At 34.9% G+C, this 27,441-nt stretch overlaps 2 protein-coding genes across 2 annotated transcripts; one reads left to right on the forward strand and one right to left on the reverse strand.

Annotated features, from left to right (window-relative positions):
* Positions 1–1,166: 1,166 nt before the first annotated feature.
* LOC111055468 (40S ribosomal protein S12) lies at positions 1,167–8,921 on the reverse strand. Its single transcript, XM_022342680.2, has 4 exons — positions 8,210–8,921; positions 7,418–7,546; positions 4,837–5,041; positions 1,167–1,289 (listed from the first exon to the last, which is right to left on the reverse strand). Exons 1-4 carry the CDS (start codon positions 8,224–8,226, stop codon positions 1,215–1,217), a joined length of 426 nt encoding a protein of 141 aa, XP_022198372.1. The 5' UTR covers positions 8,227–8,921; the 3' UTR covers positions 1,167–1,214.
* LOC111055467 lies at positions 8,620–19,988 on the forward strand. The gene is made up of 5 exons (XM_039436808.1): positions 8,620–8,906; positions 9,872–9,993; positions 10,475–10,596; positions 13,389–13,468; positions 18,180–19,988. The coding sequence occupies exons 1-5, from the start codon at positions 8,744–8,746 to the stop codon at positions 18,326–18,328; spliced, it is 636 nt and encodes a 211-aa protein (XP_039292742.1). The 5' UTR covers positions 8,620–8,743; the 3' UTR covers positions 18,329–19,988.
* The last annotated feature ends 7,453 nt before the right edge of the window (positions 19,989–27,441 follow it).

The raw sequence follows: 27,441 nt of genomic DNA on the forward strand, positions 1-27,441 counted from the left end.
AAGGATAGCAATACCATTGCTAATCAGACACTGCCATTATAACCTGGACTTCACTATAGGTAAAATAATATTGAGAAGCAAATTATTGTCTGCAAATAATATAATAATAATCAGCAGTAATATTTTTTCTACCTTTCTATTCTGCACATGTCCCTCCAAGTCAAAAGTAAGTTAAAAACATGTGATAGGTTCTAAATAGTGTGTTTGTCTTTTCGGTCCCAAAATTTCTTAGTTTTTTCAAAGTTAGGAATTTTCCAATTATTTGTAATTAATTCAATTTAGGAGTATTTTTTTCTAATTTAAAAATGATTTTTGTGTTTATGGATTGTAAATTAAGTGTGTGATTTTGAAGAATGTTGAAGTGACATATAACCTCTAGCTACATTTAGACTGTTGTAAAAATTAGAATTGGAACCGTTTTGGGCTTATAAGCCTGTGGTACTTTTCTGTAAGTTGAGTAATTCTGAATTATTATTGAGTAAATAAATTTTGTATGGACTATAGGCAGCCAGGACGCGCAGCCAGTTTAAGCAGTCGCTTTGTTTTTAGAATGGAGCAGCCAATTTTGGCTGCCGGTGTGGTCGCCGTGTTTGGCAGCCAACCGAAAGCCAAAATTTAGTTATCCGAATCATTGCCCAAGTTTCACAACAGAGCACAGTGACGGATTATGTTTAATCAGACCACTGGCCTATTTCACACAAGTTTTCCAGTCTTAAATGTTAGTTGCACAAAAATCCAATAAATTTGACCGCTGTAAAAAATGACCTCATCTAACGAAACAATTACTATATGAACTAATGAACCCAAATTCATCAATGCAATTACATAATTTTACGGTTATTAAATTCAATTTGTTTTTCGTACAACTGACCCCCAAGCTGCGTTTACACCAAAGTTATCAACAAAATGTTAATAACTTAATCCAAATAGATTCTATTAGATTGAACATAACTTATCATACACATGATGAACATATGTGTTTATCAAGTTCCGTTCAATCTAATAGAATCTATAAGGATTAAGTTATCAACATTTTGTTTATAACTTTGGTGTAAATCTAGATTGAGACAATTCTCATCATCTCATATTCAAACTTTCAAAAAGTTCTTAGTAAAATAAAATGTATGATAAGGAATAGCTAAGATAAGTTAATGAAAATACATAGCTTTGTATCAACACTTATTTTATTTTAAAATATTCATACAAAAATTAAATTACGCCAGCGTAGCACCCTGTGACCTCATGTAGTCCTTCAGGAGATCTAGTGAGGGGGATTCATCGCCGAAGTCCTGGAAAACAACACATATACATTAATTAGGAGAAAATATACAAAAAATATCAAGAAACATAAACTAAAAATCATAGGAAATTATAAACAGTAATTTGCTGTGATAGACGTGAATTTTTAAATCCAACTGTTTTTTCAACAATAAATCTATTAGGCTACTAATTAGAACTACTATTAAGGCTGTTCGTTACAACTTTTTATTTTTATTCAAATTGGATAATCTCTTTCAATATAACTGTTAAGATCATTATAAGAGTGAGAAAAAGTGTCAACTGGAATTTTTAAGTGGTCTAATAAGCGAGTTATGGGTTGTTGAAGTGCTTAACTCAGTTTTCTTTCCAGATCATAAACGGTTTCGAATTGTCCATTGGAGTTTTTTTTAATACATTCAGTATATCATTGGCTTTGTTCTAATATGCGTTTTTTCGCGATTAATGCCAAAATAAACAAGTTATCAAATTTACAAAAATGTTACTTTTTTATTCATGAACGAAATGGGAAATAAAATGTTTTAGTTTGGAAAGATACATTTTTTGAATTTCAAATTGAAGAGAAAGAGTCGAAACTGTTTATGATCTGGAAAGAAAACCGAATCTGGAAAGTTAGCACTTCAACAACCCATAACTCGCTTATTAGACCACTTAAAAACCACTACTTAAGAACCATGTACCCACTAGAGAATGATAAAGACCAACTATAGTTTTTTCTTGATTCCCCTCTCATTATTTTCTCATATTGTAAATGGTTTCTAGTACAGTATAATAATAGTATAGTATCTAGTATTTAGTATATTAAGTTTTCAGTATATTTAGATTCTCATCACATTTTTTTTTTCTCTTCACAAATATGAAATAGTTTTTTCCTTATGTCTTTCTCTCGATTTTCAAGTTTTTTGTAAAGTGCTTATTGTAATTTTTTTGATTGGGGAGCAATTTTTAGGTTTTCCCGTGTGCTCCCATATTGTTGTAAATAAATAAATAATAATAATAATCTTCTTCCATTAAAAATTTCAGTTGCCACTTTTTCTCACTCTTATAATAATCTTAACAATTATATTGAAAAAGATTATCCAATTTAAATAGTAAAAAAGTGTACGGAATAGTCTTAATAAATAGGAATTAAGGAACAAACAGGTTCACATGGAATCCAACAGCGTTTTCAATCACAAGTCAATAAATTTATTGATACTATAATTGAACATTGAGACAATAAACTGATAGACAATGCAATAAAATTGGACAAACAACAAAATATGATAGCACTGTAATGAATAATTAAAGCAATAATATTGTAACACAAATTAACTCAACGTAACAGCGAAAACTGCTACATATTTGAATCAATTAATGTCAGTTGATTTAGCACGGTGTCTGGCTGGAAGTATAGTTCGCCAACTTCCAGAATTTATCCATGCACAAGAAATGAGAAAACAAATACACATAAATAGAACTTTACAATAGAATATTATTTATTATAATAATAGGAATTTACAATAGAATATCATCTATTATAATAATAATCTCAAAATAATATCATTCATTATAATTGAAGCATAAAATGAGTAGTAATAGTAGCGATAATGATGGGACGGTGATGATTCACGTTTCAAATTGAGTGTAGTTGATAAGAGGGCATTGTTGTCACTTCTCTTTTTTCCACCGCCTTCTATAGTAGAAAGCTTGGACTGGATATATTCAATTTGACAATACAGTTGACACAGAGTTGTATAGTTGTTTTCATGCAAGCCCATACGACGACTTATATTATTTTGTCCAAGCCTCAATTTGTTTTATTCAGAATATAATGGATTAATGCTTGAACAACAGTAACAGATTACTATAAAAAAAATCATTAAATTGAGCTTAAAATTTTAAACAAACAACAACCTTCAAAACCATTTATGCCCGGTTTCAGTTTGGTGGGGACAGTCATTTTAACGGGAGGATGCCCAGTTTCACCAAGTTTGGTTGGACAGTCAGTTGAACGGGAGGCTCTCAGTTTATCTTGTACCTATTATTTTGACCGTTTCTTGAGATAGTGAAACAAATGGGAAGTTAAGACTTTCAGTTCGACAAGTTTCATGGCATCAAGTTTTCGTTACAGGCCGATCTTGATGAAGCGAACGTCACACATTTAAACAAGGTCAAGCCAGGTACAGAATGCGCTTTACAAGAATGCACAGGAATTAACGACAGTAACTACTGCATTGCCGAATCCGTCATAATTATGTTCCAGATTATGTTCATAATATAACATAATTATGATCCGGTACACTCGTTATAAACTGAACCCGATTTGACCATCTTCAAATGTATCGAGCGAACTTGGTGAAACCGGACATGAATTAAAATTACAATTACTAACCAAAGGGCCACATAGAACATCCACGTTTAATGCCTAGTCCACACAATCGCCAAGTCGCTGCTTACCAGCTTGGCCACGTTGGTCTTGCCATCCACACTGCAATATGACCATTTGTGGATGCTCGTCTGGACACTCACCTTTGCTTTGCTGGCCTTCGCTGGACAGAAATCGGAGCGACGGCAAGCAAAGGCACATGAAGGCGATCGCTGGCAAAGCAGGCATCCACACTCTCGCTCTCGTCATTTGTACGTATTGGGCGAGAGTGTGGATGCGGCATAACGCTACTCCACAATTACATGAAGGCATGAATTCATTTAATATAACTTGCTTCATTCCGGGTTTAAACCAACAGATGTTCTATCACCGTTTGAGCCGAGATGGTACTTATGGGCCAACATACGATCTATTTCCATATAAACCAAGATGGTACTTATGGCCTTGAACGAATTCAACTTTTACGAAACGAGTTTTACTAACCTTAAAGCTCTGCAGAGGCTAAAAATAAACTTTTTACTGGTGATATTTTTCAAAGTTTTCTTAGGAAAACATTTTTTCCCGATAAAATATCTTTCTGAGATATGAGTCATGCCTCAAGTTTAAATTTTTGGTTCAGAACATTTCAAGTTTGGTAAGAGATAAATCCATGAGATTTTAAGGATAGATTTTTCATAGTATTGTTGATCTAATAAAACAATTTTTTATGAAAATATCAATTTTTGAGAAAGTTTTTAATTTTACTAAGATGACCAAAAATAACTTTTGGTTGAGTTATTTATTTCCTGTCATTTTTGGTAAATTGAATAACTTTCTCAAAAATTGATATTTTCAGAAAATTTTTGTTTTACTAGATCAACAATACCATGAAAAATCTTTCCTCGGAATGTCATGGATTTATCTCTTACCGAATTTGAAATGTTCTGTCCCAAAAATTTAAACTTTAGGCGCACATATCTCAGAAAGTTATGATCGGAAAAAAATGTTTTCCCTAGAAAACTTTTTCATCTTGATAGCTTGATATCATAGAAATCAAAAAGCTTTGAAAAATATCACCAATAGAAAGTTTATTTTTAGCCTTTGCACAGCATTAAACTAACTTAAACTGACATACTAATTTTTAAAACGGGGTTTACTAACGTTAAACTAACTTCAATTGACAAACTATTTTTTAAACGAGTTTGACTAACCTTAACGACAACACAGGAGCATCCGACCACCTTGCGAGCCTTGCCGACCGAGTCGATCTTGCAGAGGCCAGCCCACTCGCCGAGCTTCTTGTTGTTGTCGACCTTGATGAGTGGAATCTGGTGTTCGTTGCACAGAGCCTGCACCAGCTTCTTGTACATTGGCTCGTCACAGTTCTCGGCCAACACGCACAGCAGTGCTTTCCTCCTGCGAACCAATCAGAGGCATGGATTAGAGGTGGATGGCCGATCAAAGGGCTGCATTAGAGATAGGAGACCAATCAGAGGCGGGGATTAGAGGTAGCTGGCCAATCAGAGGGCAGCATTATACCACATCTACATGTTTGCCTAGTAAGGGTAGGTAAATGAAGGCCAGTGAAGGCCAGCGATGACAATCCACCAATCCACACACAGACACTGGCCGACATTGGCCTTCGTTGGGCCAACATTTTGGTATGGGGGAACCAATGAGAGACGGGTATTAGAGGTAGGGGACCAATCAGAAGGAAGCATTAGAGGTAGAGAACGAATCAAAGAATATTAGATCGATTAGAGCTCAGAGAGAAGCATTGGAAGTGAGGGACTAATCGAAGATGGGTATTGGAAGTAGGGAACCAATCAGAGGGTTGCGTTAGAGGTAGGGGACGAATCAAAGGGTAGCATTATAATTGAGGAACCAATCAGATGATAGCATTAAACGTAGAAAACCAATTAGAAGGAAGGATTAATAATTCTCAATTCATTTATTGATTCAATTTGTACCTGTAGCTTCAAGAATAGAGTGCATTCTCTCAAATAAATTCCCTGTACGACCTATTAGGAATGCTGGAAATATCACATGCATATTCCAAATAATGGGCTAGTTTTTTATTATTGTCAATGTGAAATAATGTAGCACAGATTTAGCGAATCATAACAGTAAAATCTGTTATGAAGAGAGTAAATTTGTGCAATTTTATGTAGCATGGATGCGACCCAGAAGTATAGTTCGCCAACTTCTAGAATTTGATCATGCAGAAAATGTGGGTCTGAAAATTGTTATGTACAATAGTATGATTAAGAACTGTTCAACACTTTAGCCTAATAAATAAATCAAAAAATGAATGGATGAGCACATAGAATTCTCTCTCTAAATGAATGGTAGCATGATATGCATATATGTAGCATTATATATTATATAATATTTATCATCAAGAAAACATAAAGTAAGTCATGTATTTATATTGTATGACAATATTCAAGTTATGTAACACAAATTCAATGAGACATAACAGTTAAATCTGTTATGGAAAAAGTAATTCATGTAGTTTACTATAGCATGTATGCAGCCCAAAAGTATAGTACACCAACTCTTGGAATTTGATCATGCAGAAAATTCGTCCTTATATAACAGTTCTTCTTAGAATTATTTGTGGGTAGGATTTAATACAAATAGCTTAAGAAAGCATGAAATAACTGTAGGGTAGTGTAATAATTATTATGAAATAATAAGTTATATGTCGTTATATTTTTAATCTGTTACACAAATTCAGGAAGACATAACAGTAGAATTAGTTATGATAAAAGGGAATTTGTGTATTTTACTATAGCATGTATGCAGCCCAAAAGAATAGTCAACCAACTCTTGGAATTTGATCATGCAGAAAATAATGTTCAACACAATTGATTAATAGAGGAAATTGAGTAATTGATGAAAGGACATAATGCTGTAGAAAGGCATCAACTGTACAAGTTAAAATTCAAGATTAATTTTCATATTAATCCCAATAACTTAATGGACATTGGAGTGTATCACACAAAAATTATTTCATGATTACAATAGATTGTAATTACAAAAATCAAAAAATTGTGAGAAATTTCATTTAGCACAGTGTCTGGCCAGAGGTGTCATAAGTACAGCATCTGGAATTTATCTATGCAAAAACTTACTTTATAGAGATATGTAGTTATTGGAAATTACCTTAAAGCAACTTTAAATAAAACTTCAAAACTCTATAAATTCACTAACACAAAACTGAAATAATTCAAAAAATATTTAGCTTATCATCTACAAAAATACTAGAAATAAAATAATAGTCTATTTATTAATTATATAAAAGAAGAAATGCTAGAGGAGAAAGCCTAATTTATACTTTTATAGTAGTGATAGGCCTATAATAAATTAAATTAGAAGAGAATTGTAACACACAATACTATTCCGTAGTAGCAGTGATTAGTAGAACGGGAGTTCAATATATGTGTCGTTTAATCTAGCATAGTGTCTGGCTAGAATAGTAGCTATGTACATAATCTAGAATTTATCTATGCATGATAATTAGAAGTAAATTAATATGAAATTGCAATTCAAAGTCTACGTCAAGCTTCAGAGAAGCAACAGTTGAAATTTCACAAGCATTTCGTAATTAATTAGCAATTTTTAATTTTAAAATTCACATTTCTTGGTTGTTTTTTGTTTGTATTCTAACAAAATAATGTAGAGTGCCAACAAGTTTGTAAAAACAATAAAATTGTGTTTGCTTAACTTAATCTCAAGTTCATAAAAGCAAATAAATTAGTAAACTATTTGAAAAAAATAATTGCTTACTCATCAAGAGCTTTGGCAGCTTCGTGAAGTCCGTGAGCGATACTGCCGTTTGTGACAGAGTTCTTCAGAACTTCTTGGAGGGCAGAGTTGATGTCGGTTGCGCCTCCTGATGCTGCGGCAGTTTCGTCACTGAAAAAACGATAAAAATAGTGAGTTTAACCATAATTTTATTCTAGCAGGATAATTGGTTCACAAAAATGGTCAAAGTATGGAATTTGAAAAGTAGTCTTCGAATTCTACAACGGAATGAGATTTGAAACATTTAGGAAAAGAGTGAAAAGTTAATTGATATTGTAGACCTTTAAAGGTGTTTAAAGGGAAATATAAAATTAAACAAAAACAAAACAATTGAATAAAATAATATATCTAACCAAAGTGCAAGTTAGCCGTGTTAACTCCGGGGTACAAATGTCCTGGATACAACCGGGATTGTCCAGGTCAGGAAGTCCCGTCACTAGTCCCGCTTAGTGACGTTTAAATTTGTGTTTAAATACTAGAGAAGAAGGTAGAGATGGAAAATATTCCGATTTTATCTGGAAATGATCCAGACACCTATGCTAACCTAACAAATTTACAAAGTTATTTAGAAATTTGACATGCTGAACAAAACGATCATGAGATGATATTATTTGGCAGATACTTCTTTAACGAAGATTATTTGACTAATTCAATTCGGTGGATTGATAAGTAAGGTAAATAATGAAAGAAATATAGGATATCGGCAGAATAACATGTGCCCAAAACACATTGACATAACCAAGTTTCAGAAGATGGAAATAGCTTACTACTCACACTTCAACGTCGGACATGTTGATGAATCGGAATTACACAAAATTCACAAGTTATTTGAGTAGACTTCAGATGAATTTATTCTACTAAATTAGTAGAAATGTGCAAAATAATTTCTCAAAGACAAGTTGAAATCACGAATACACGCGACGAGGCAGGAAGCCAGGAAGAAAGAGCTTTAGCAGATTTACCAACACTACAATCACTAAAGCCAAAAATATACAATTAAATATAATTTTCGTATTTCTCATGTAAAAATTGTTGAAATTACATATTTATTTCATAATACTCATACTCGATCAAGAAAAATTAAATTTTTGAGGATGAATCCCGAATTAAATTCTTGTTACATTTCAACATTTGCCAGATTGGTAACACGTCAAAACGATCAAAAATATCAAAATTGAATTTTCAGAAATAACCTTATTTATTTTGTGGAGTGTCTTCTTGTTTTGTTTGTATTTAATTTTGTTTCGGGTGAAATTCTTCTATTTGTCTACTCCTGCGTTCTGTGTATTTTGAAATATTAAAATAACAATGGATGACACCGATGTTGTAGGTTTTCTGGACTTTCTGGATAATGATCCAAATTTTGAACTACCTGACTACTCTCATATTGGCGCCATGATTGACGATCAAAAGAATTTTATTAAATCTTTTATAACAAAGACTACTTTGGACGCTAATCAAAAAGCTCAAGGTAAGTTTCCAAATTATCTGTTGGTTATTTTGATTTGTTATCTTTCAACAAGTTGATTACTGTCTAGGCCTACTCGTACAAACTTTGGTTCAGTCTTGCAAAATCATATACCAGTAACAAGTTGATTACTGTCTACTCGTACAAACTTTGGTGTGCTTTGGTTCAGTTTTGCAAGATTTATCATATAATACTAAATTGGAAGGTTGTGCCCACACACACACACAGGACTCAAGTAAGTTTGATTAAGAATCATCTTTATTCATACAGGTATCTCTTAGCTTTCTCAATAAAAAAAAAGAATCTTTGACTTGTAGAACAGCATTTTATATTCTTTATGATGGAATGGAATGTTTTTAATATATAATTTGGTGAGATCATTTTTCATTGTTTTGTCTTGTTGAGCAGCATGGCTATATACTTTATGATAAATTGTTATTAATATAAAGTGAGGTCTACGTTTTAATGGCAGTATTTGATCAACATTGATGTTGTTATTATTCCACAAAGAATATAGCGCCATCCTTTTCTAGCTCCGCAACATTGCTAGCTCGTTTTTTAACTTTTTTAAAAATGTAGAAATATAATTAATTGAGAAGATAATTTATCTCAGTTATAAAAATTCATTATTAAATCACCAAAAAAATTTTTCCTTGGTGAATAAAATAAAATTGATTATTAAATATAGCTGAAACTGGTATCAGCAATCCTCTATAGAAGGCAATGGCAGGCAGAGAATCGGCAACGCTGTTTCTATCTTCTGTCATTTTAACGTAGATCTTACTAAAGTAGACGGGTTAAAACATTTACCCCATAGTCCTTACGCAATCTTTAGCTTTAACTGTCAAAAGCTCATGTTGAAACAACATTAAAAGTCTCATGTGTCCGACAACCTTATTAGAAATATTTATTTGTTAAACATAAATTTGTATATTGTATAGCTAGATCTAATGCAAGACTTGTTACAGATTCGAAACTGATGTTGAACAAACTAGATAAGGACATTGCTCAAAGGAAGAAGGACATTGAAGAATTGACCCTGAAAAAACAGAAACTCCAAAAAGAACTCGGCGCCTTGAATGAAGAATATGTGAGTAAATCCTTCAAAATTACGACTAATTGGTTCTAAAATTTGTAGGTAGTTCGGAACGCACCTAAAGTTGTAGGTCCACTCACCTCTCATCATTATCCGTCTCATTATTCAAGCACAAGCCTAGAGCTAATGTGGGCATCATCTTCAGCAAAATAGAAACATTCAATCAACATTAATAAAGCTCAACATTTCTAAATTAAGTTGAGCTTACTATCAAACTTTGAATCAAGACAAAAATTTATTATTTCAAGGTAGAAACAATATAAGAAAACCCTATTTTAACTCCTATTCTTATTGTTTTCATCCGTGTTTCGGATGGTCACGTTAAACCGTCGTTCCCGGCTGCCTGAAAAGCAGTCGTTAGGTCATGTCAGAGGCCCTGAAATTGATCAGTTGCGATCTGAAAACTCTGACACCAGACCTGAGCCAGCCAGGTGTCACTCTATACTATTATTATATTTATTGTTTTCTATTTCAGGACTCACTGAAAGAAAAGGACTCGCAAGAAGTGAAAGAGCTGATTGAATTAGAAACCCTGTGCAAGAATCGATCAACATTCAAACTACATCCTGTTGATGAGCAACGGTTTCAGAATTTGAGGTAATTTGCAAAATCTAGTTCCACTGAGTTCCACGTTGAAACTCGATTATGGTTTTAAATAAACTTTTTTGTGGATTTGACAATATTTGTGTATAGGTGAAATCTGAGTTTCCACTGAAGATCATCTTCAGTGGAAACTCAGATGATTGACATCTGAGTCAATCTATGATTGACTCAGCGCTCATCCAGAGCGCTGCTATCCAGAGATTGTCATTTTGGTGTAAGGGCAAGCATTCCTGACTAGCAATTGGGAGGTACCGGGTTCGATTCCCGGGCTGGCAACTAATTTTTGGATAGTAGTTCTCATCGAATTTCCATCTAGCTGTTAGCCCTGTTGTCAATGTCTGCAGTAGCAGAGGTCTTCGGGGTGATTTGCAGCATTTATTTAGGATTTTCGTTCAATAATAATTATATTTGTCTATTAACTTTTTCAACTCAAAATCTAGTGAATTGAATTTTGGTTTTTGTTTATCATAAATTTGTCAATTACGCAAAATTTAGTGAGCTAAATTTTGTGTTCGTTGATTGTCATAAATTAGTCGTCATATGTCTATCAAATAGAAATTTATTCTCTATCGACTATCATATTCAATATGCTATCCTATTCATAGATCAATATATCTCTCACCAGTTGTAGACTTTCACATTATACACCCCTATCTACATTTTGTCAATCGTTTACCTAAATTGTGCATTCAAATTTATGTATGAATCATCATTTTGATGATGTAGGCCTACTTATTGTATGAATCAATCAATAAAGAATTGGTTAGTTTAGTTTATAAAGTTTAGTTTAAACCATTGCCAGTTTAGAAACTGTTGCCAACATATCAGTATCAAAGTGTCCAGTACAGTGGAAATATAATTCCCATGAGTCTAAGGCTCAACTCACACTAACGCGACTCAGGTCGAGAGCATGTGTTCCAAATGGTGACACTCAGACCAGTCGATTCTAGTCTCCGCTACTGTCACCATTTGAAAACACATGCTCTCGACTACAGTCGAGTCTCTTCTCGACCTGAGTCGCGTTAGTGTGAGTTGAGCCTAATGGGACTATTCCTACTCATCCCGACAGATTATTAGTCTTATTAATAGAAGTCATGCGAATTATTTTTACCTGAATTAAACAAGTACGGTGCCTGATTTATGTGGTTTCCGACTTCATTCAACTTACCAGATGAATTGAAATTGTGATAGAAGTTTCTTGTTTGGAAGTGAATTAATCAGATAAATTAAAAAGTCTAGTTGATGTATTTTATTAAACTTGAAATTTTGTGTGTTTGAATCAAATCATGAGCTTTACAAAACCTCTGGACTGTTTATTTTAAACTAGTAGTTCTGTGAACAGTAGACCTCACGCAGTATTCTCATCCACAAGTACCGGATTGAAACTATAGACCTTATGGAATACAGCAATAGACTGACTTCTCCAAACTCCACACTCATCTGTGCAATCACTTGTCAGCTGATTTATGATGAATATTTATTCTATAGTCTGATTTTTACTTTCCTTGCCCTATTATCATAGGAAAGGAAAGTATTGCTTTCCAAAAAAAATTAAGGTACCTCAATTTCCAAATTTCTATACGTTCTAAGGTCCCCTGAGTCCAAAAAAGTGTTTTTTGGGTATTGGTCTGTATGTGTGTGTGTGTATGAGTGTATGTGCGTCTGTGTACACGATATCTCATCTCCCAATTAACTGAATGACTTGAAATTTGAAACTTAAGGTCCTTGCAATATAAGGATCCGACACGAACAATTTCGATCGAATGCAATTCAAGATGGCGGCTAAAATGGAGAAAATGTTCTCAAAAACAGGGTTTTACGCGATTTTCTCGAAAACGGCTCCAACGATTTCGATTAAATTTATACCTAGAATAGTCATTGATAAGCTCTATCAACTTCCACAAGTCCAATATCTGTAAAAATTTCAGGAGCTCCACCCCATCTATGCAAAGTTTGATTTTAGATTCTCAATTATCAGGCTTCAGATACAATTTAAACAAAAAAATTCAGGTGGAAAAGATTGAGCATGAAAATCTCTACAATTAATGTTCAGTAACATTTTCACCTAAAATTGAAAATAAGCTCGTAATTCGAGAAAATGTGATTATCCAATTGCAAACTGTTGGCAACTGTTGATTCTATTAAATGATTCACCATGAAGAGATAGCAGACCTCGTATGTCTCCAGCGTTATTGTTCTGTCACCAGCTGACTCAGATCTTTGTTTATAAGTAGACTTGAGATGCGCGTGAACACTAGCCTCAAGTGATCAATTCTCATAACGGCAAGGAAAGTTGTCTGAGTGCGCCACACCAGATTTTTACTCTAATATTGGCGTATGAAGGAGGCTCCTTTTTCCTTTTAAATTATCCTTGAAATTCAAAATTTCCAAAAACCTTGTATATACGTCGACGCGCAATTAAAAAAGGAGCATACCTGTCAAATTTCATGAAAATCTATTACTGCGTTTCGCCGTAAATGCGCAACATTTAAACATTAAGAGAAATGTCAAACCGTCGACTTGAATCTTAGACCTCACTTTGCTCGGTCAATTAAGGTTAGAAGCAGTTTTGGGCGAATGCCTGTTGTTTTCATCTGGATTGTCTATGATTAAATAAATACAATCCGCTTCATCTACTGCACTTGTTTCACCGCAGAGACGAGCAAAGTCTTATCGATTGTGTCAAGAAATAAATTAATAGAAAAGTTTATAATTTTCTATTAAAATTAGAACCGTATCATCATAATCTTATGTACTTTCTATTATTCTATTTTATTTTGTTGTAGGTTTCGGTTGCATGCATGCAAATCCTTGACTGGAATCCGGTGGAACTACGCTGAAAGCAGAGACAACAAATTGGTTGGATGTATCCTTTTAATTGCTGATATTTTCATACATCATTTTTATATTTTTCTCTTATTTGTTAGCGTATTATGCTTTATTTATTGTAATCTTTTCCGAGAAATCTGTGGAGATTTTTCTATCTATTCATAGATTTTTAGCCTGTTGTGAGAAGTGAGAATCACGTTATGTAGTCAGTATAAATGGTAAGGTTTTTAGTATTTATCATCAAAATATTCAGTATCTTCGCTACAAAATTGACAGATTAGAAGTATTTCTTAAACAGGAGGATCCTGACATTGTTATTTTCACAGAGCATGGCTTAAAAATAAAGGAAATAAATCAAGTTAGGATTCCAGGCTATTCACTGAGATCAGAATTTTGTAGAATAGCTCATAGAAGTGGTGGTGTATGTATATTCACTAGCAATGCCAAACATACCCAAACTTATGAACTTGATTTTGTTAAGAGATTTTCTGTTGAGATGGATTTAGAGGTGACGGGACTAAGGTTAAAAATTGATGATCGATTTGAGGTAGCAGTTAGGTATCTATAGGTCACCAAATGGAGACTGGCAAAAATTTTGTGAGCTGCTCCATACACTCTTGGAAATTACAACCGCTCGTTTCACAAATGTTATAGTAGTAGGAGATTTCAATACCGATTTTGCCAGACAGGATAAAATGACAGAGGATATTAGAGATATTATTAATATGAATAATTTAGAAATTAAGGTCCACGAATATACAAGAGTAACTCGAACTTCACAGACAATTATTGATAATATCCTCACAAATATAGAAGGTTGTAATGTCAGGTTAGGTAGCTCAGATCTATCAGATCATAACTATCAAATTTTAGATGTTAAGTTGCAGGGCCAGAATCCAAGCAGAAAAAAAACTTTTGTGAAAGACATTCAGCAATATGAGCTAGGAAATATAAATTGTTTGAAGCAGGAACTGCTTCAAGAAAATTGGAGTAGTGTTTATAACAGTTGTAACCTAAATTACAAATATAAGCAATTCATTGATACTCTAAGATTTCACATTAGTGTATGCTGTCCAATAAAAAAAGTCAAAGTAAAAAGTAAATTAAACAAAGTAGATGAATGGATAACTGAAGATATTCTTACTGAAAGAAATATTGTTAGGGAAGCTTATGAGGAATTTAAATTAGTGAGGGATGTTCCGAGTGAAGTCAAATACAAATGTCTAAAGAAAAACTATGCAAAAGAAGTGAGGAAAGCTAAGTGTAAGAAAACAGCTGAAATATCAACAACTAGTACCAATTTTAACTCTGCTGTTTGGGAGGTAATTAATAGAAATAGGAGAGCAGCTCAAAAAGATACAGTTACTAATGTATCTAGGATAATCGATGAACATGGAAATTATATGGATGATAGTATAGACATTTGTAACTTTTTCAATAAGTATTATCAACAGGTTGCATATAATCTCCAAAAGTCACTGAACACTAATACTTATAATACAACTACATTAAATGCTGAGCCAATTGAAAAGGTATTTAAATTTCATCCATTATCAAGAGATGAGTTGTCAAGAATAATAAAAAATTTGAATAACAAAAAAACAGTAGGATTGGATGGGGTCTCAAGCAAAATTTTAAAAGAATGTGAAAATGAATTACTGGACCCTTTATTGCATCTCCTTAATACTTCACTAGAGCAGGGTATTTTCCCTGATGATCTGAAACAAGGAAAAATTTTGCCAATTTTCAAGAGCGGTGATTCTGAAAGAGTTGAAAATTATAGACCCATTAGTATTCTAAATGTGATAAGTAAAATTTTTGAAAGAGTAGTTTTAAATAGGCTATTGATGCACCTGGAAGAAATTAATTTCATATGTGATGAACAGCATGGGTTCCAGAAAGGGAAATCTACTAAGACTGCAATAGTATCCCTTGTTGAAAGACTAATAGATATAATAGATTCAGGTGAGAAGGCAGCCGCAATATTTCTTGATTTATCCAAAGCTTTTGATTGTGTGAACCATAGAATATTATTGGAAATACTAAAAACTGTAGGTGTGAATGGTATAGAACTAAAATGGTTTGAATCATATCTCATAGGTAGAAACCAGTGTGTTGAGCTTACCAAGGTGGATGGGAATGAAATAGTAAAAATTAAATCTCAAAAACTGGAGGTCCAGGCTGGAGTACCTCAAGGCTCAATTCTGGGTCCCTTACTGTTTCTGTTGTATGTGAACCAATTACCAAAAGAGTTAAAAGATCACAGAGCTCTGTTGTTTGCTGATGACACATCGCTTATCTTTAACAATTATTTATTAGATAGTCTAGAAATAAATGCTTTTACTGGAGTACAGTCAATTGTCCAATTCTTGAAGCAAAGGCAATTAACAATAAATAGTAAGAAATGTCAATTCCTACAATTCAAAAGTAAATATAATTCAGTAGAGGATAGAGAAATAAATGTGTTTGTAGAGGAAAATGAATTAGACCAAGAAGAGAAAGTAGCATTCTTGGGAATTTTATTGGACAGGAAATTAACATGGCATCCTTACATTGAGAGGATATGTAATAAGATATCATCTGGGGTATTTGTCCTGCGGCAGCTTGCTAGGCTGAATGATAAAAAACTACTGTTAACTGCTTACCATGGACTTATACTATCTCATATTAGGTATGCTATTTTAGTATGGGATTCATCTCAACAAAATATGGACAGGGTGTTTAAGATTCAAAAGAAGGCACTCAGATGTATAGAGAAAGTGAATAGGTTAGACTCTTGTAGGCCTTTATTTAAAAAGCTTGGTCTATTAACTGTGCCATCTTTGTATGTATATGAAGTTGTAATGCATGTGAAAACGAGTGGTGTGATCCAGAATTCAGATGTTCATGAGTATAATACGCGAAACAGAGCAGATTATCATATAATGGGTCACAATAGTAGGTTATTTGAACAAAAACCAGATTATATTGGTAGGAAATTTTATAACAAGCTACCTCAAATCTTGAAAAGTAATGATGATTTGAAGATTTTCAAAAAACAAATTAAAAAATATTTAGTTGATAGAGCTTTTTATAGTGTACAAGAATTCCTTTCAAACCTTAACTAGGTTGAACTACTTAGTGTTAGAATTATTATGTAATAACATGACTTGTCTTATACTCCATGACTGGAGTCTTTAGGACGTAATCTTAAAAAAAAAAAAAAAAAAAAAAAATGATAGGTCAACATGGTTGCCGATTCTCTTTTTCCAACGCTTTCTATAGTAGATAGTTGTGATTCAAGTTATTCCAGTACTGTAATACATTTGATATAGTATTAAATAATAAATACACTAATTTTTTTGTAGTTGAGAAGTTGATATTGTGGTAATTATTCATATTAGATGAAAAAGATTGAGAAATTGTCAAAAAACCACTGATTTATTGATAATTAGAATGACCGGTTTTGGTTATTACAGCATTGTCAATCTCTGATAAACTGTTTATCAGTATTATCGATATATTATCAATAAATCAGTGGTTTTTTGACAATTTCTCAGTCTTTTTCATCCAATAAATACACTATATTAATAAAGTGTTGATAGTGATTCTATCTCAAATATACCGTATTTTATTCGTAAAGAACAAATATTTTCATAATTTAATAAATTTTCATAGTTGTGATGAAATACTTTGGTAGGCCTAGTTCATTATATTCCTTCATAACCAAAAACCGCTTTGGCAACAGTACGTAGCTAGAAGAGGATGGAACATGGAACTATCTGCTTTGTCTAATGACAGACAACTCAATGTTTATCATGTGCTGATTTTATAACGTGGAATCTCACTATAGTAAGATCCACGTTATAAAAGTATTTGATTAGAATTGGTGTTGCTATCCTTGTCTATTATTCGACAAACCAATATAGCGCTATCCTTTTTTAGCTCCGCGACTTTATTATTCTCAACGAGAATGAACAGTTAATATAGCCATACGAATATTATTATTAGTTAATAGTACATCCGATATCTTCAATAGAAGGCAGTGACAAGGCAGAGAATCGGCAACACTCCTATCCTTTCTTCACTGGCATTATAACGTGGACCTCACTACAGCACAGAAGTAGACTGTGAGTCATATTGTCCTCTCCCGATCATTGGTCATGAATTTTGATTGCAATTGGGTGAGATCCAATCAAAAGAACGTCTTCTACTCTCCGTACAAAATTACTTCTGACTTGAAGGAATAAAAAACTAAAGTCAGTACAATATTACTTCTGACTTGGAGGAATTTGCGGCGCAGAGAAACGAAGGGAGATCAGCCAATTAAAGTGATGGATAGAGTCATAGGTGGAAGTGCAGTTGCCAATTTGTCGATTAGAATCAGTCGAGTCAGTGCTTACAGAGAGGAAACTTCGTAAGTTTAACATGAGCGCTTGAATACTCGCTAGAAATTGAAGAACGCTGGCCGGTTCAAAACGGCAACATCGTCGCCGTTGTATCCCTACCGCTCTATGCCTTCTCTGCTGCGCATATCCATCCCAAGTCAAAAGTTATTTTGTACAGAGTATAGTTCAAAATCAGCTCCTATCGGAGTTAAATATCAAAATTTATATGTTCGTTATCAGATTTCTATATAATATGGAGGAGGTTTAACAAAGCTACTCGCTCTCAGTAACTCTTTATCTAGAACTAGATTACGAATACTATAATATATTGATACAATATTTGTCAGACATGTTGTTTTCCTTAATTTATTACTCTCACAGACATCTGCAACTCTCACACTGACCAGATCAAAAAGTTCAGCATCGATTTGGAGAAGACAGACCCGATCGCTGTTTCAAAGCAATTATGGAGCATCATCGCTGCATGTGGCCTAGAAACCAAACCATCCTGCCACGATAAAGAAAATTAGTGAGAAAAAGTGTATTAAAAAAAGAATGTGAGATTCACTTCAAACGGGCAGCATTAGTACAGTAGAATGAAAGTCATCAACTGGTCAATCAATTTTATTTGCTAAAGACAGAGAAACATTTATGTAAACAAATAATAATACTAGATAAATAAATTGTATTTCTTTTGAAGATGTGCATATTACAGTGACACAGTTGACACATTCTGATCCAAGATGATAAATAAATGTTATTTATATCATTTAAGATCTACATATTACTGTGACACAGTTGACATAGCCTGATACAAGATGATAAATAAATAAATTTTATTTCTATAATATGAAAAATGTACATAGTACAACAGTGACACAGTTGAATGGTTGACACAGCCTGATCCTAGATGACACTTTCTTGTTAATATTTAAGATGTAACTGTCAGTTTGAAGTGAATCTTATTATACTTTAATATTTCTTTTTTTTCTTGTAGATATGTCTTTAATATTTCTTGTTTCCTTTTTCATCCATTGAAATGTATGTAATGTATTATCCATTAAGTTGCATCACTGAAATTGTAAAGTATTTATTCAGTTTTGAATTTTTCAATGATTCATGATTGAGGTTTTCAAGGGCTGCTCAAGAATTTTACATTCAGTAACATTTTTAATTGTTAATGCTCAATAATATTACAATATATAGACACATTCACATAGAACTGTCATTAGAACAGATTTGCAGTTTTACTGAAATTGTAAAGTACTATTTAGATTTGAATTGTAAAATGTTTCATGATTATTGTGTTCAAGAGCTGCTTAAGAATTTTAAATTCAGTAATATTTGCAAATTTCTTGAAAAATTGTTCAATAATATTATAATATATGATACATTCACATAGAACTGCCATTAGAACAGATTTGCAGTTTTACTGAAATTGTAATGTATTATTTAGATTTGAATTGTAAAATGTTTCATGTTATTGTGTTCAAGTGCTGCTTAAGAATTTTAAATTCAGTAATATTTGCAAATTTCTTGAAAAATTGCTCTATAATATATGCATACATTCACATAGTTAGTATGTAGCCATTAGTTAGAACAGATTTGCAGTTTTACAGTAGCTTAAACCCACTAAATAAAAATACAGTTAGGTTGAGTTACAGCAATTTCTATCAAATTTTTGTAGAGTAGGCCGTTTTAGTTGTGAATTTTAATAGGCATTGGCTCAGATATATTCCATTCATAGCAAACGATGTCGTTGTCCAAATGCCGACCATGAACTTGGCATACATATTCAGTTTGATTGGAAGTCCTTACCACTGTCCCATTCAGATTTAGATGAAGCTCTCTTAATACGGCCGAAAAACAACAAAATAAATGTTTCTACAATCAGTAATATCCTATTCATACCAAACCTTTTTGTTGTCTAAATGTCGACCATCAACTTGGCATCCATATACAGTTTGAAGGGCTTTTGATTAGTAGTCCCTACCACTGCCCCATTCAGATTTAGATGAAGCTCTCTTAATACCCGCAAAACAACAGAGGAAACGTTTCTACAAAGGTGGAGATGAACAGTCCGAGCCGTCAGAGGAAGAAGATCCATGGGATTGGTGGAACTGCGTGCACACAATGACCAACTTGCATAAACGCGTCTGCTTGACATTGGAGGTGACTGCTAACTTTCCTGGTGATATTACCTCAGGTAAAGTGTTACGCTGGCTAGACGAGCTTGTGCTAACGTCGGAGCTGCGTACACATTTGTTTTTGACCAACAAGAAGGGAGTTCCCCTGGTGGTGAACCACTAGTACCAAGGATTCGAAGAGGACGTTGCACTAAACTGTGACAATAATGTGAACTATGTTATCATCAGCGCTCGCCTGCATAACACCTACGATCTGTACCGCAAATACATCGAGTATCTTATGGTGAAGATGATGAAAGATATCCTCCTCAAACGAAACGGTATGAGGATGTCCAAGATACATGGACTTGCAGACCGAGGTATTTGAGAAAGATGATGTCAAGTACAACAAATACCAGGAGGCAATCTTCCAGGCACTAAGGGATCGTATCTCCAAGAAAGAGGACCACACTGAAGACCAAGTGGTAATTGTATTGGGTGAGGGATGCGGACCACTTGTTGTGTCAACGAGGCATGCGCAAAGGCATGCGTCAAAGTGTATGTGGGGGAGAAAAACTCAAACGCATTCCTAGCTCTGGAGACAAGGCGGGTGCACGACTGCCACTGTTATCAAAGGCAATATGCGCCATTTCCTGCCGATTTCGCTGACATAGTTGTCTGCAAACTGTTTTGGATCTTTTGGTGACAACAACAATTTGTATTCAGTCTCTCAACAGTGCTGCGTATCTTATAAAGGACACTATCAGTATCAGAGTCTGGTACAGTCGATGAAACTACACAACAACAGTCGATGAAACTACACAACAGTCGATGAAACTACACAAACAACAGTCGATGAAACTAAACAACAACAGTCGATGAAACTACACAACGACAGTCGATGAAACTACACAACAGTCGATGAAACTACACAACAAGGCAAAAACCTGCACACATCAAAAGGATAGCTGGTATGATAGTGGCTTGCACTTGGAGACGAAAACTGTTTTGTTATTGACAATCCGTAACCACTGTTCACATTTGAACACCCAAATCTACAGAGACAAGCAGATGAGGACAACACACGATACGAATTACTCACATTTGAAGTCAAGTCAAGATGTGTATTGCACGGATTCGTGGGATACTTTTCAACAGGATTGTGCGCAAAGACATCATTCTCAACATCCACCCAGATTCCTATTTGCCAGGCATGTTCACATGGTTTCCCATGTATTTCCCAATTAATGAGCCTGTTCAACTCTATATTGGTGACAAGTTGGAGGTATACTTCTGGTAAACGTAACGGTTGATATGAATGGAGCATATATGAGCCGATGCCTATTGTAATCCGCAACCCTTACTCTACAAAATTGCGATAGAAATTTCTGTAACCTGACCTGTATTTTTTAGTGAGTTTAGGTCACTGTGAATAAGTAAATCTGTTCTAACCAATGGCAGCCTATGCAAATTTTAATATTATTAAACGATTTCTTTCATTTGAAAATTTTACTGTACAAAAAATTCAAAAGCAGCCCATCCACCAACAATATTTTTGTAGAATATAGAACACACTAGAGAGATTGTTGCAGCTGTTTACAACAAGTGTGTGGCCTTTTGTAATAAGTAGGTACTTCATAAAATAACATTGCAGGTGTATGGGGTTATTTAGAATTTTATATGCAGTGATATTTTTGAATGTCATAAAACTCATTTAATTCCCATGTATTTCCCAATTAAGGAGCCTGGCCAACTCAATATTGGTGACAAGTTGGAGGTAGACTTGTGGACAATGAAATGGTTTGATATGAATGGAACATATCTGAGCCAATGCTGTTTCTAATCCACAACTCATACGGCAACTCTTACCCTACAAAATTATATATATATTACAATATATGCATACATTCACATAGACCTGCCATTAGTTACAACAGATTTGTGGATTCACAATGGACCAAACCACTACCTCCGTATACAAAGCCGTAGTGCATTCGTGTGACGTCAGCACAGGTAGGGCTCCTACACCAATAGAAATACTAGCTGATATGGATCAGCTGAAATCAACGAATTTTTATTGGTGTAGGAGCCCTACTTGTGCTTTCTATTCCTGTGCTGACGTCACACTAGGGCTTTTTTTACGGATGTAGTGCCCAAACTCACTACAAAAATATAGTTAGGTTACAGCTGCTTCCGCTACAATTTCGTAGAGTTTAGAGTTGCCGTTAAAATTGTGGATTTCAATAGGCATTGCCTCAGATGTGTTCCATTCATAGCCAACTTCTTTATTGTCCACTAGTCTCCAGAAATTTACCTTCAATTTGTTATCACCCGCATAACATTGGCTCATAATTGAGAAATACCTGGGGAACCATGTCAACATGCTCGGCGAGGTGAATGCTGAGAACGATGTCTCTGGGTACAATTCTGTTTGAAGTATCCAGCAAATCCGTGCAGCATGCATCTTGACTTCGAATGTGAATGATTGGTGTCGTGTTTTTTCCGTATCTGCTTGTCTCTGTAGATTAGGATTAGTTTACCTCCAACTTGTCACCAATATAGAGTTGAACAGGCTCATTAATTGGGAAATACATGGGAAACCATGTGAACAATCCTGGCAAATGCGAATCTGGGTGGATGTTGAGAATGATGTCTTTGCGCACAATCCTGTTGAAAAGTATCCCTCGAATCCGTGCAATACACATCTTGACTTGACTTCAAATGTGAGTAATTCGTATCGTGTGTTGTCCTCATCTGCTTGTCTCTGTAGATTTGTGTGTTCAAATGTGAACAGTGGTTACGGATTGTCAATAACAAAGCAGTTTTTGTCTCCAAGTGCTAGCCATTATCGTACAAGCTATCCTTTGATGTGCAGGTTTGTGCCATGTTGTGAATTTTCATCGACTGTACCATATTCAGTTAGTTGGTGGATGCTGAAAGTCTCCTTCATAAGATGCGCATACTGTTGAGAGACTTGGAAAACAAATTGTTGTCACCAAAAGATCCCAACAGTTTGCTGACTACTATGTCAGCGAAATCGCCAGGAAATTGAGCATATTGCCTTTGTTAACAATGGCAGATGTACATCTGCCTTGTCTCCAGAGTTAGGATTGAGTTTAGGTTTTTCTCTGCCTCATACACTTTGACGCATGCCTCGTTGACACAAGTGGTGCGCATCCCTCACTTAATACCATTACCACTTGTACTTTAGTGTCGTCCTCTTCTTTTTAGACACGATCCTTTAATGTCTGGTAAATTGTTTCCTGGTATTTGTCGTACTTCGCGTGATCTTTTTCAAATACCTCGTAGGTCTGCCAGTCCCTGTATCCTGCTATTGTCTGGATTGGGTACTGCAGTACATCCTCATACCGTTTCGTTTGAGTAGGGTTTCTTTCATCCACAGCATCTTTCATCGTCTTCACCACAAGATACTCAATATATTTGCGATACAGTTCGTAGGTGTTATGCCGGCGGGCGCTGGTGATAACATAGTACACATTCTTATCACAGTTTAGTACAACGGCCTCTTCGAATCCTTGGTGATAGCAAATCACCACCAGGGGACCTTCATTCTTGTTGGCTAAAACAAACGTGTATGCAGCACCAACGCACGCACAGGTTCGGCTAGCCAGCGTAGCACTTTATCTTAGGCAATATCACCAGGCAAGTCAGCAGTCACCTCCAAACCCAAGCAGACGCGTTTATGTGAGGTGGTCATTGTGTGCACTCTGTTCCACTAATTCCATGGATCTTTATCCGCCGATGGTTCAGACTGTTTATCTTCACCTCTGTGGTAAACGTTTTGTCTGTTGTTTTGCTGATATCAGCTAACGTTCCAAATCTGAATTCCAGTGGTAGGAACAACAGTTTCTGTATAGATAGTAATATAGTAACTATACTACAGTAACTGAAACTACAATTGTACTGTATTGAAAAAAAAATTGTTGTCACATATTTGTTAGCCTAAATTGTGCTCCCTTGTCTGTCAATATGAATTTAATTACTGACTAAATCATTATATTATTCATAAGTGAATCTATTTTCAACTGAGCTATAGCAGTAATTTCTAGAACTTATCCACAAAACTGTTTTGATTCTCTGACATTTATTATTGTAACTCTTTTGTGAAGAATGAATTGTATTTTACTACCTTAACTAACATTGTAAATAATAGCTTTATTAGATGACGTACTCATTTTATCCTTCCTTGACAAACTGTAAATATACTTATATTTTATAACTTTTTATAAATGGACCAATTAAAGTTTTTGTTTTGTGAAAAATGTGTGGAATTTTTTGATAGATGTATTGCCTTGTCCCTAGGGTACTGTGCTGAAGATTAACCTCAATTCAAAGCACTGAGGTTAATCTTCAGCACATAATTTTCCTGTGTCTGTCAATATAAATTTAATTACCAACTAATTCATTACTTAATCTATTTTCAACGGAACAATAGCAGTAATCTCTAGAACTTATCTATGCTTTTACTTTCAGAGTCTAAGCTTCTTGATTGAATTTTAATCTTAATTCTATTTCAATTTTAGTACTTTATTTCTATAGTTATGAATTCTACATTGAATACAAATTAATCTCTCTGTATTTTTACTTTCCTTGCCCTATTACCATAGGTAAGGAAAGTATTGCTTTCCGAAAAAAATTAATGTACCCCAATTTCTAAATCTCTATACGTTTCAAGGTCTCCTAAGTCCAAAAAAGTGGTTTTTGGGTATTGGTCTGTATGAGTGTATGTGCGTCTGTGTACACGATATCTCATCTCCCAATTAACGGAATGACTTGAAGTTTGGAACTTAAGGTCCTTACACTATGAAGATCCGACACGAACAATTTCGATCAAATGCAATTCAAGATGGCGGCTAAAATGGCAAAGATGTTGTCAAAAACAGGGTTTTTCGCGATTTTCTCGAAAATAGCTCCAACGATTTTGATCAAATTCATTCCTCAAATAGTCATTGATAAGCTATATCAACTGCCACAAGTCCCAATATCTGTAAAAATTTCAGGAGCTCCGCCCCATCTATACAAAGTTTGATTTTAGATTTCCAATTATCAGGTATCAGATATAATTTAAACGGAAAGTTTCGAGTAGAAAACATTGAGCATGAAAATCTCTTTAATTAATGTCCTGTAAGATTTTCACCTAAAATTGAAAATAAGCTTGAAATTTGAGAAAATGTGATTATTCAATTGCAAACTGTTGGCAACTGTTGATTCTATTAAATCATTCACTATGAAGAGATAGCAGATCTCGTGTGTATCCGTGTTATTGTCCTGTCACCACCTGGCTCAGATCTTTAAATACGGTAGTAGACTCTCGAGAGCGCGGGAACACTAGCGTCAGGAGATCAATTTTCATAACGGCAAGGGAAGTTGTGTGAGTGTGCCACACCAGATTTTTTCAATTTATCAATCTTCTATTGTAATAATTTGATTGTATAGGAAGAGATGTGTGGTATTTCTCCATAATTGAATGAATTATTGGCGTTGTCAACACCACTACTGTAGTGGTTTTATTGTAGTAGTATTGACAAAATTAATGTTTTTCAATTCTCTATAAAATAGTCTAGTTACTGAAATTATTACCGTTTGTGAAGTATACACCCACATGAGACTAGAGGGAGACAGAGGCTGGACGAGCCCTACCAAAGACTGAGCAGGACTCGATCGGGCTATGCCCATCTGTCTGACAGGCTATTCAACAAGCTGCCGGTGATGATTTTAAGCCATCAAATACAGCAATTGGTTCGTCAAAGTTTACAAGGTACTAAAATTGGTTTTTAATGAATATAGAGTTCAGTCTATCAAAACACGGTATATAGAAGAAGACGGTAGGTGTCACGCGCATGTTTGTGCTAAATTCCGGTGTAGCTGACGTCATTTTATAATATCCAAACATCTGTTTTTAATAAATAAGTTTCATAAATTGCCAATAGGTGTTAATACCTCGGTTGGTGGCGATGACGCAATCTAGCTGGCTGGCCAGTGCGCACACATTTCATGACCACTACCGTTTTCATCTAAATACGTGTATCAAAATACAGAAATATCACAGTAAGATTCAGGTAGGTACTTTTGTAAAACACATTGATAGTCCTTTTAGGAACACTGAAAAACTCATTCATTTCATACATAGGAGTTTGTATCAGAAAATTATAAGTGCCCCGGAGAAACTCCTTGGTTGGTAGAGACCTAGCTGCTGCCGGAAGCCTGTTGAAAAGTATGGCATTTAGGTTGCTAGGGCTATTCCTCACTCTGCTCAGCCTTGTGAATGGAATGTCGACCTGGTACCTGCCCCTGTGTCAAAGTTGTGGATGTCACTATGCAGTCGCATACTCTCCACAGAAATCTTGAATTTTTTCAGTGATACGAAGATGTAGAGGCATATCTCTGTCATGATGGATTCGGCACATAAGAGAGGACGACAGTGGTCAATAATTCCTGAGCCAGTAATAATTCGTATGGCCTTCTTTTGAAGCAGGAGAATTCTATTAACTCCACTAGCTGCACCCCAATATTCAAGGCCATACAACATGATTCCTTGGAAGAATGAGAAATAGGCTGTCTTGACATAGTCCTTTGGCACACTGAGCATAAGCTGCCTTAATAAGAAAATCACCCGTGATAGTTTCTTGCAGATGACTTCAATGTGGGGGTTCCAGGTTAATTTTGGATCAAGGTGAAAACCAAGAAGTTATACACTTCTCTCCTGATCCACAATATTCCTCAAACTGAAAATTAATCTTTGGGTTTTCTCCGCATTTAGCTTGAGGAAGTTTGACTTGAACCACACCGATGCAGCATCAAAGGACTCACTCATCTTCTCCGCCAGATCTGTTGAAGCGAGCTGCTCACATCAAAAATGGTGTTATCATCTGCATAGGCTAACAACCTATTACCTAGTGGACAAGGTAGATCATTTGTCATTATTATGAAGAGCAGGGGGCCGAGTATGGACCCTTGTGGGACCCCATGTGGAATAGCCTTCATTGCAGAAACCCTACCATTCACCTGGACTACCTGGCGACGACCTGATAGGTAAGATTTCAGGAGTCCTAATGAGACATCAGTGACCCCATAAAACTCCAACTTGGACAGCAGAATCTGGTGGTCCACTGTGTCAAAAGCACGGCTCAAATCACACAATGTCAAGCCTGTGAAACCCCTGCTCTCAAAGCTCTCAAGCACGACCTTTAAAAGACTTTCCACTGCCTGGGTTGTTGTTCTTCCAGCCCTAAACCCGTACTGAGCATCCACCAACAGTCCAGAACTCTCAAAATACAAGCATAACTGTTTCTTGATTATGCTCTCAAAGATTTTGGAGAACACAGTTAAGATTGCAATAGGCCTGAAGTTACCCGGTAGATCAGTTGAACCCTTCTTGTAAATGGGTACAGTCTTAGCAATCTTTAGATGGCAAGGAATCTGCCTGCCAGCAAATTTCGGAGGGCCTTGAAAGGCTTATTATTGGATAATCCTTTGTACTCACTCCGTGAGTATTT

This window comes from Nilaparvata lugens, chromosome 10 (genome assembly GCF_014356525.2).
Source record: "Nilaparvata lugens isolate BPH chromosome 10, ASM1435652v1, whole genome shotgun sequence".
NCBI classification, from domain to species: Eukaryota; Metazoa; Arthropoda; class Insecta; order Hemiptera; family Delphacidae; genus Nilaparvata; species Nilaparvata lugens.

Bases quoted from the DNA above. Each gene is read 5' to 3' on its own strand.
- LOC111055468 (XM_022342680.2), bottom strand. The intron at 5,042-7,417 runs GTAAGCAATTAT...ATTGGTTCGCAG, and splicing joins GCTGCCAAAGCTCTTGATGA to GAGGAAAGCACTGCTGTGCG. The intron at 1,290-4,836 runs GTTAGTCAAACT...GTTGTTTTCCAG, and splicing joins GCTCCTGTGTTGTCGTTAAG to GACTTCGGCGATGAATCCCC.
- LOC111055467 (XM_039436808.1), top strand. From the start codon at position 8,744: ATGGATGACACCGATGTTGTAGGTTTTCTGGACTTTCTGGATAATGAT. The intron at 8,907-9,871 runs GTAAGTTTCCAA...GACTTGTTACAG, and splicing joins CGCTAATCAAAAAGCTCAAG to ATTCGAAACTGATGTTGAAC. The intron at 9,994-10,474 runs GTGAGTAAATCC...TTTCTATTTCAG, and splicing joins GCGCCTTGAATGAAGAATAT to GACTCACTGAAAGAAAAGGA.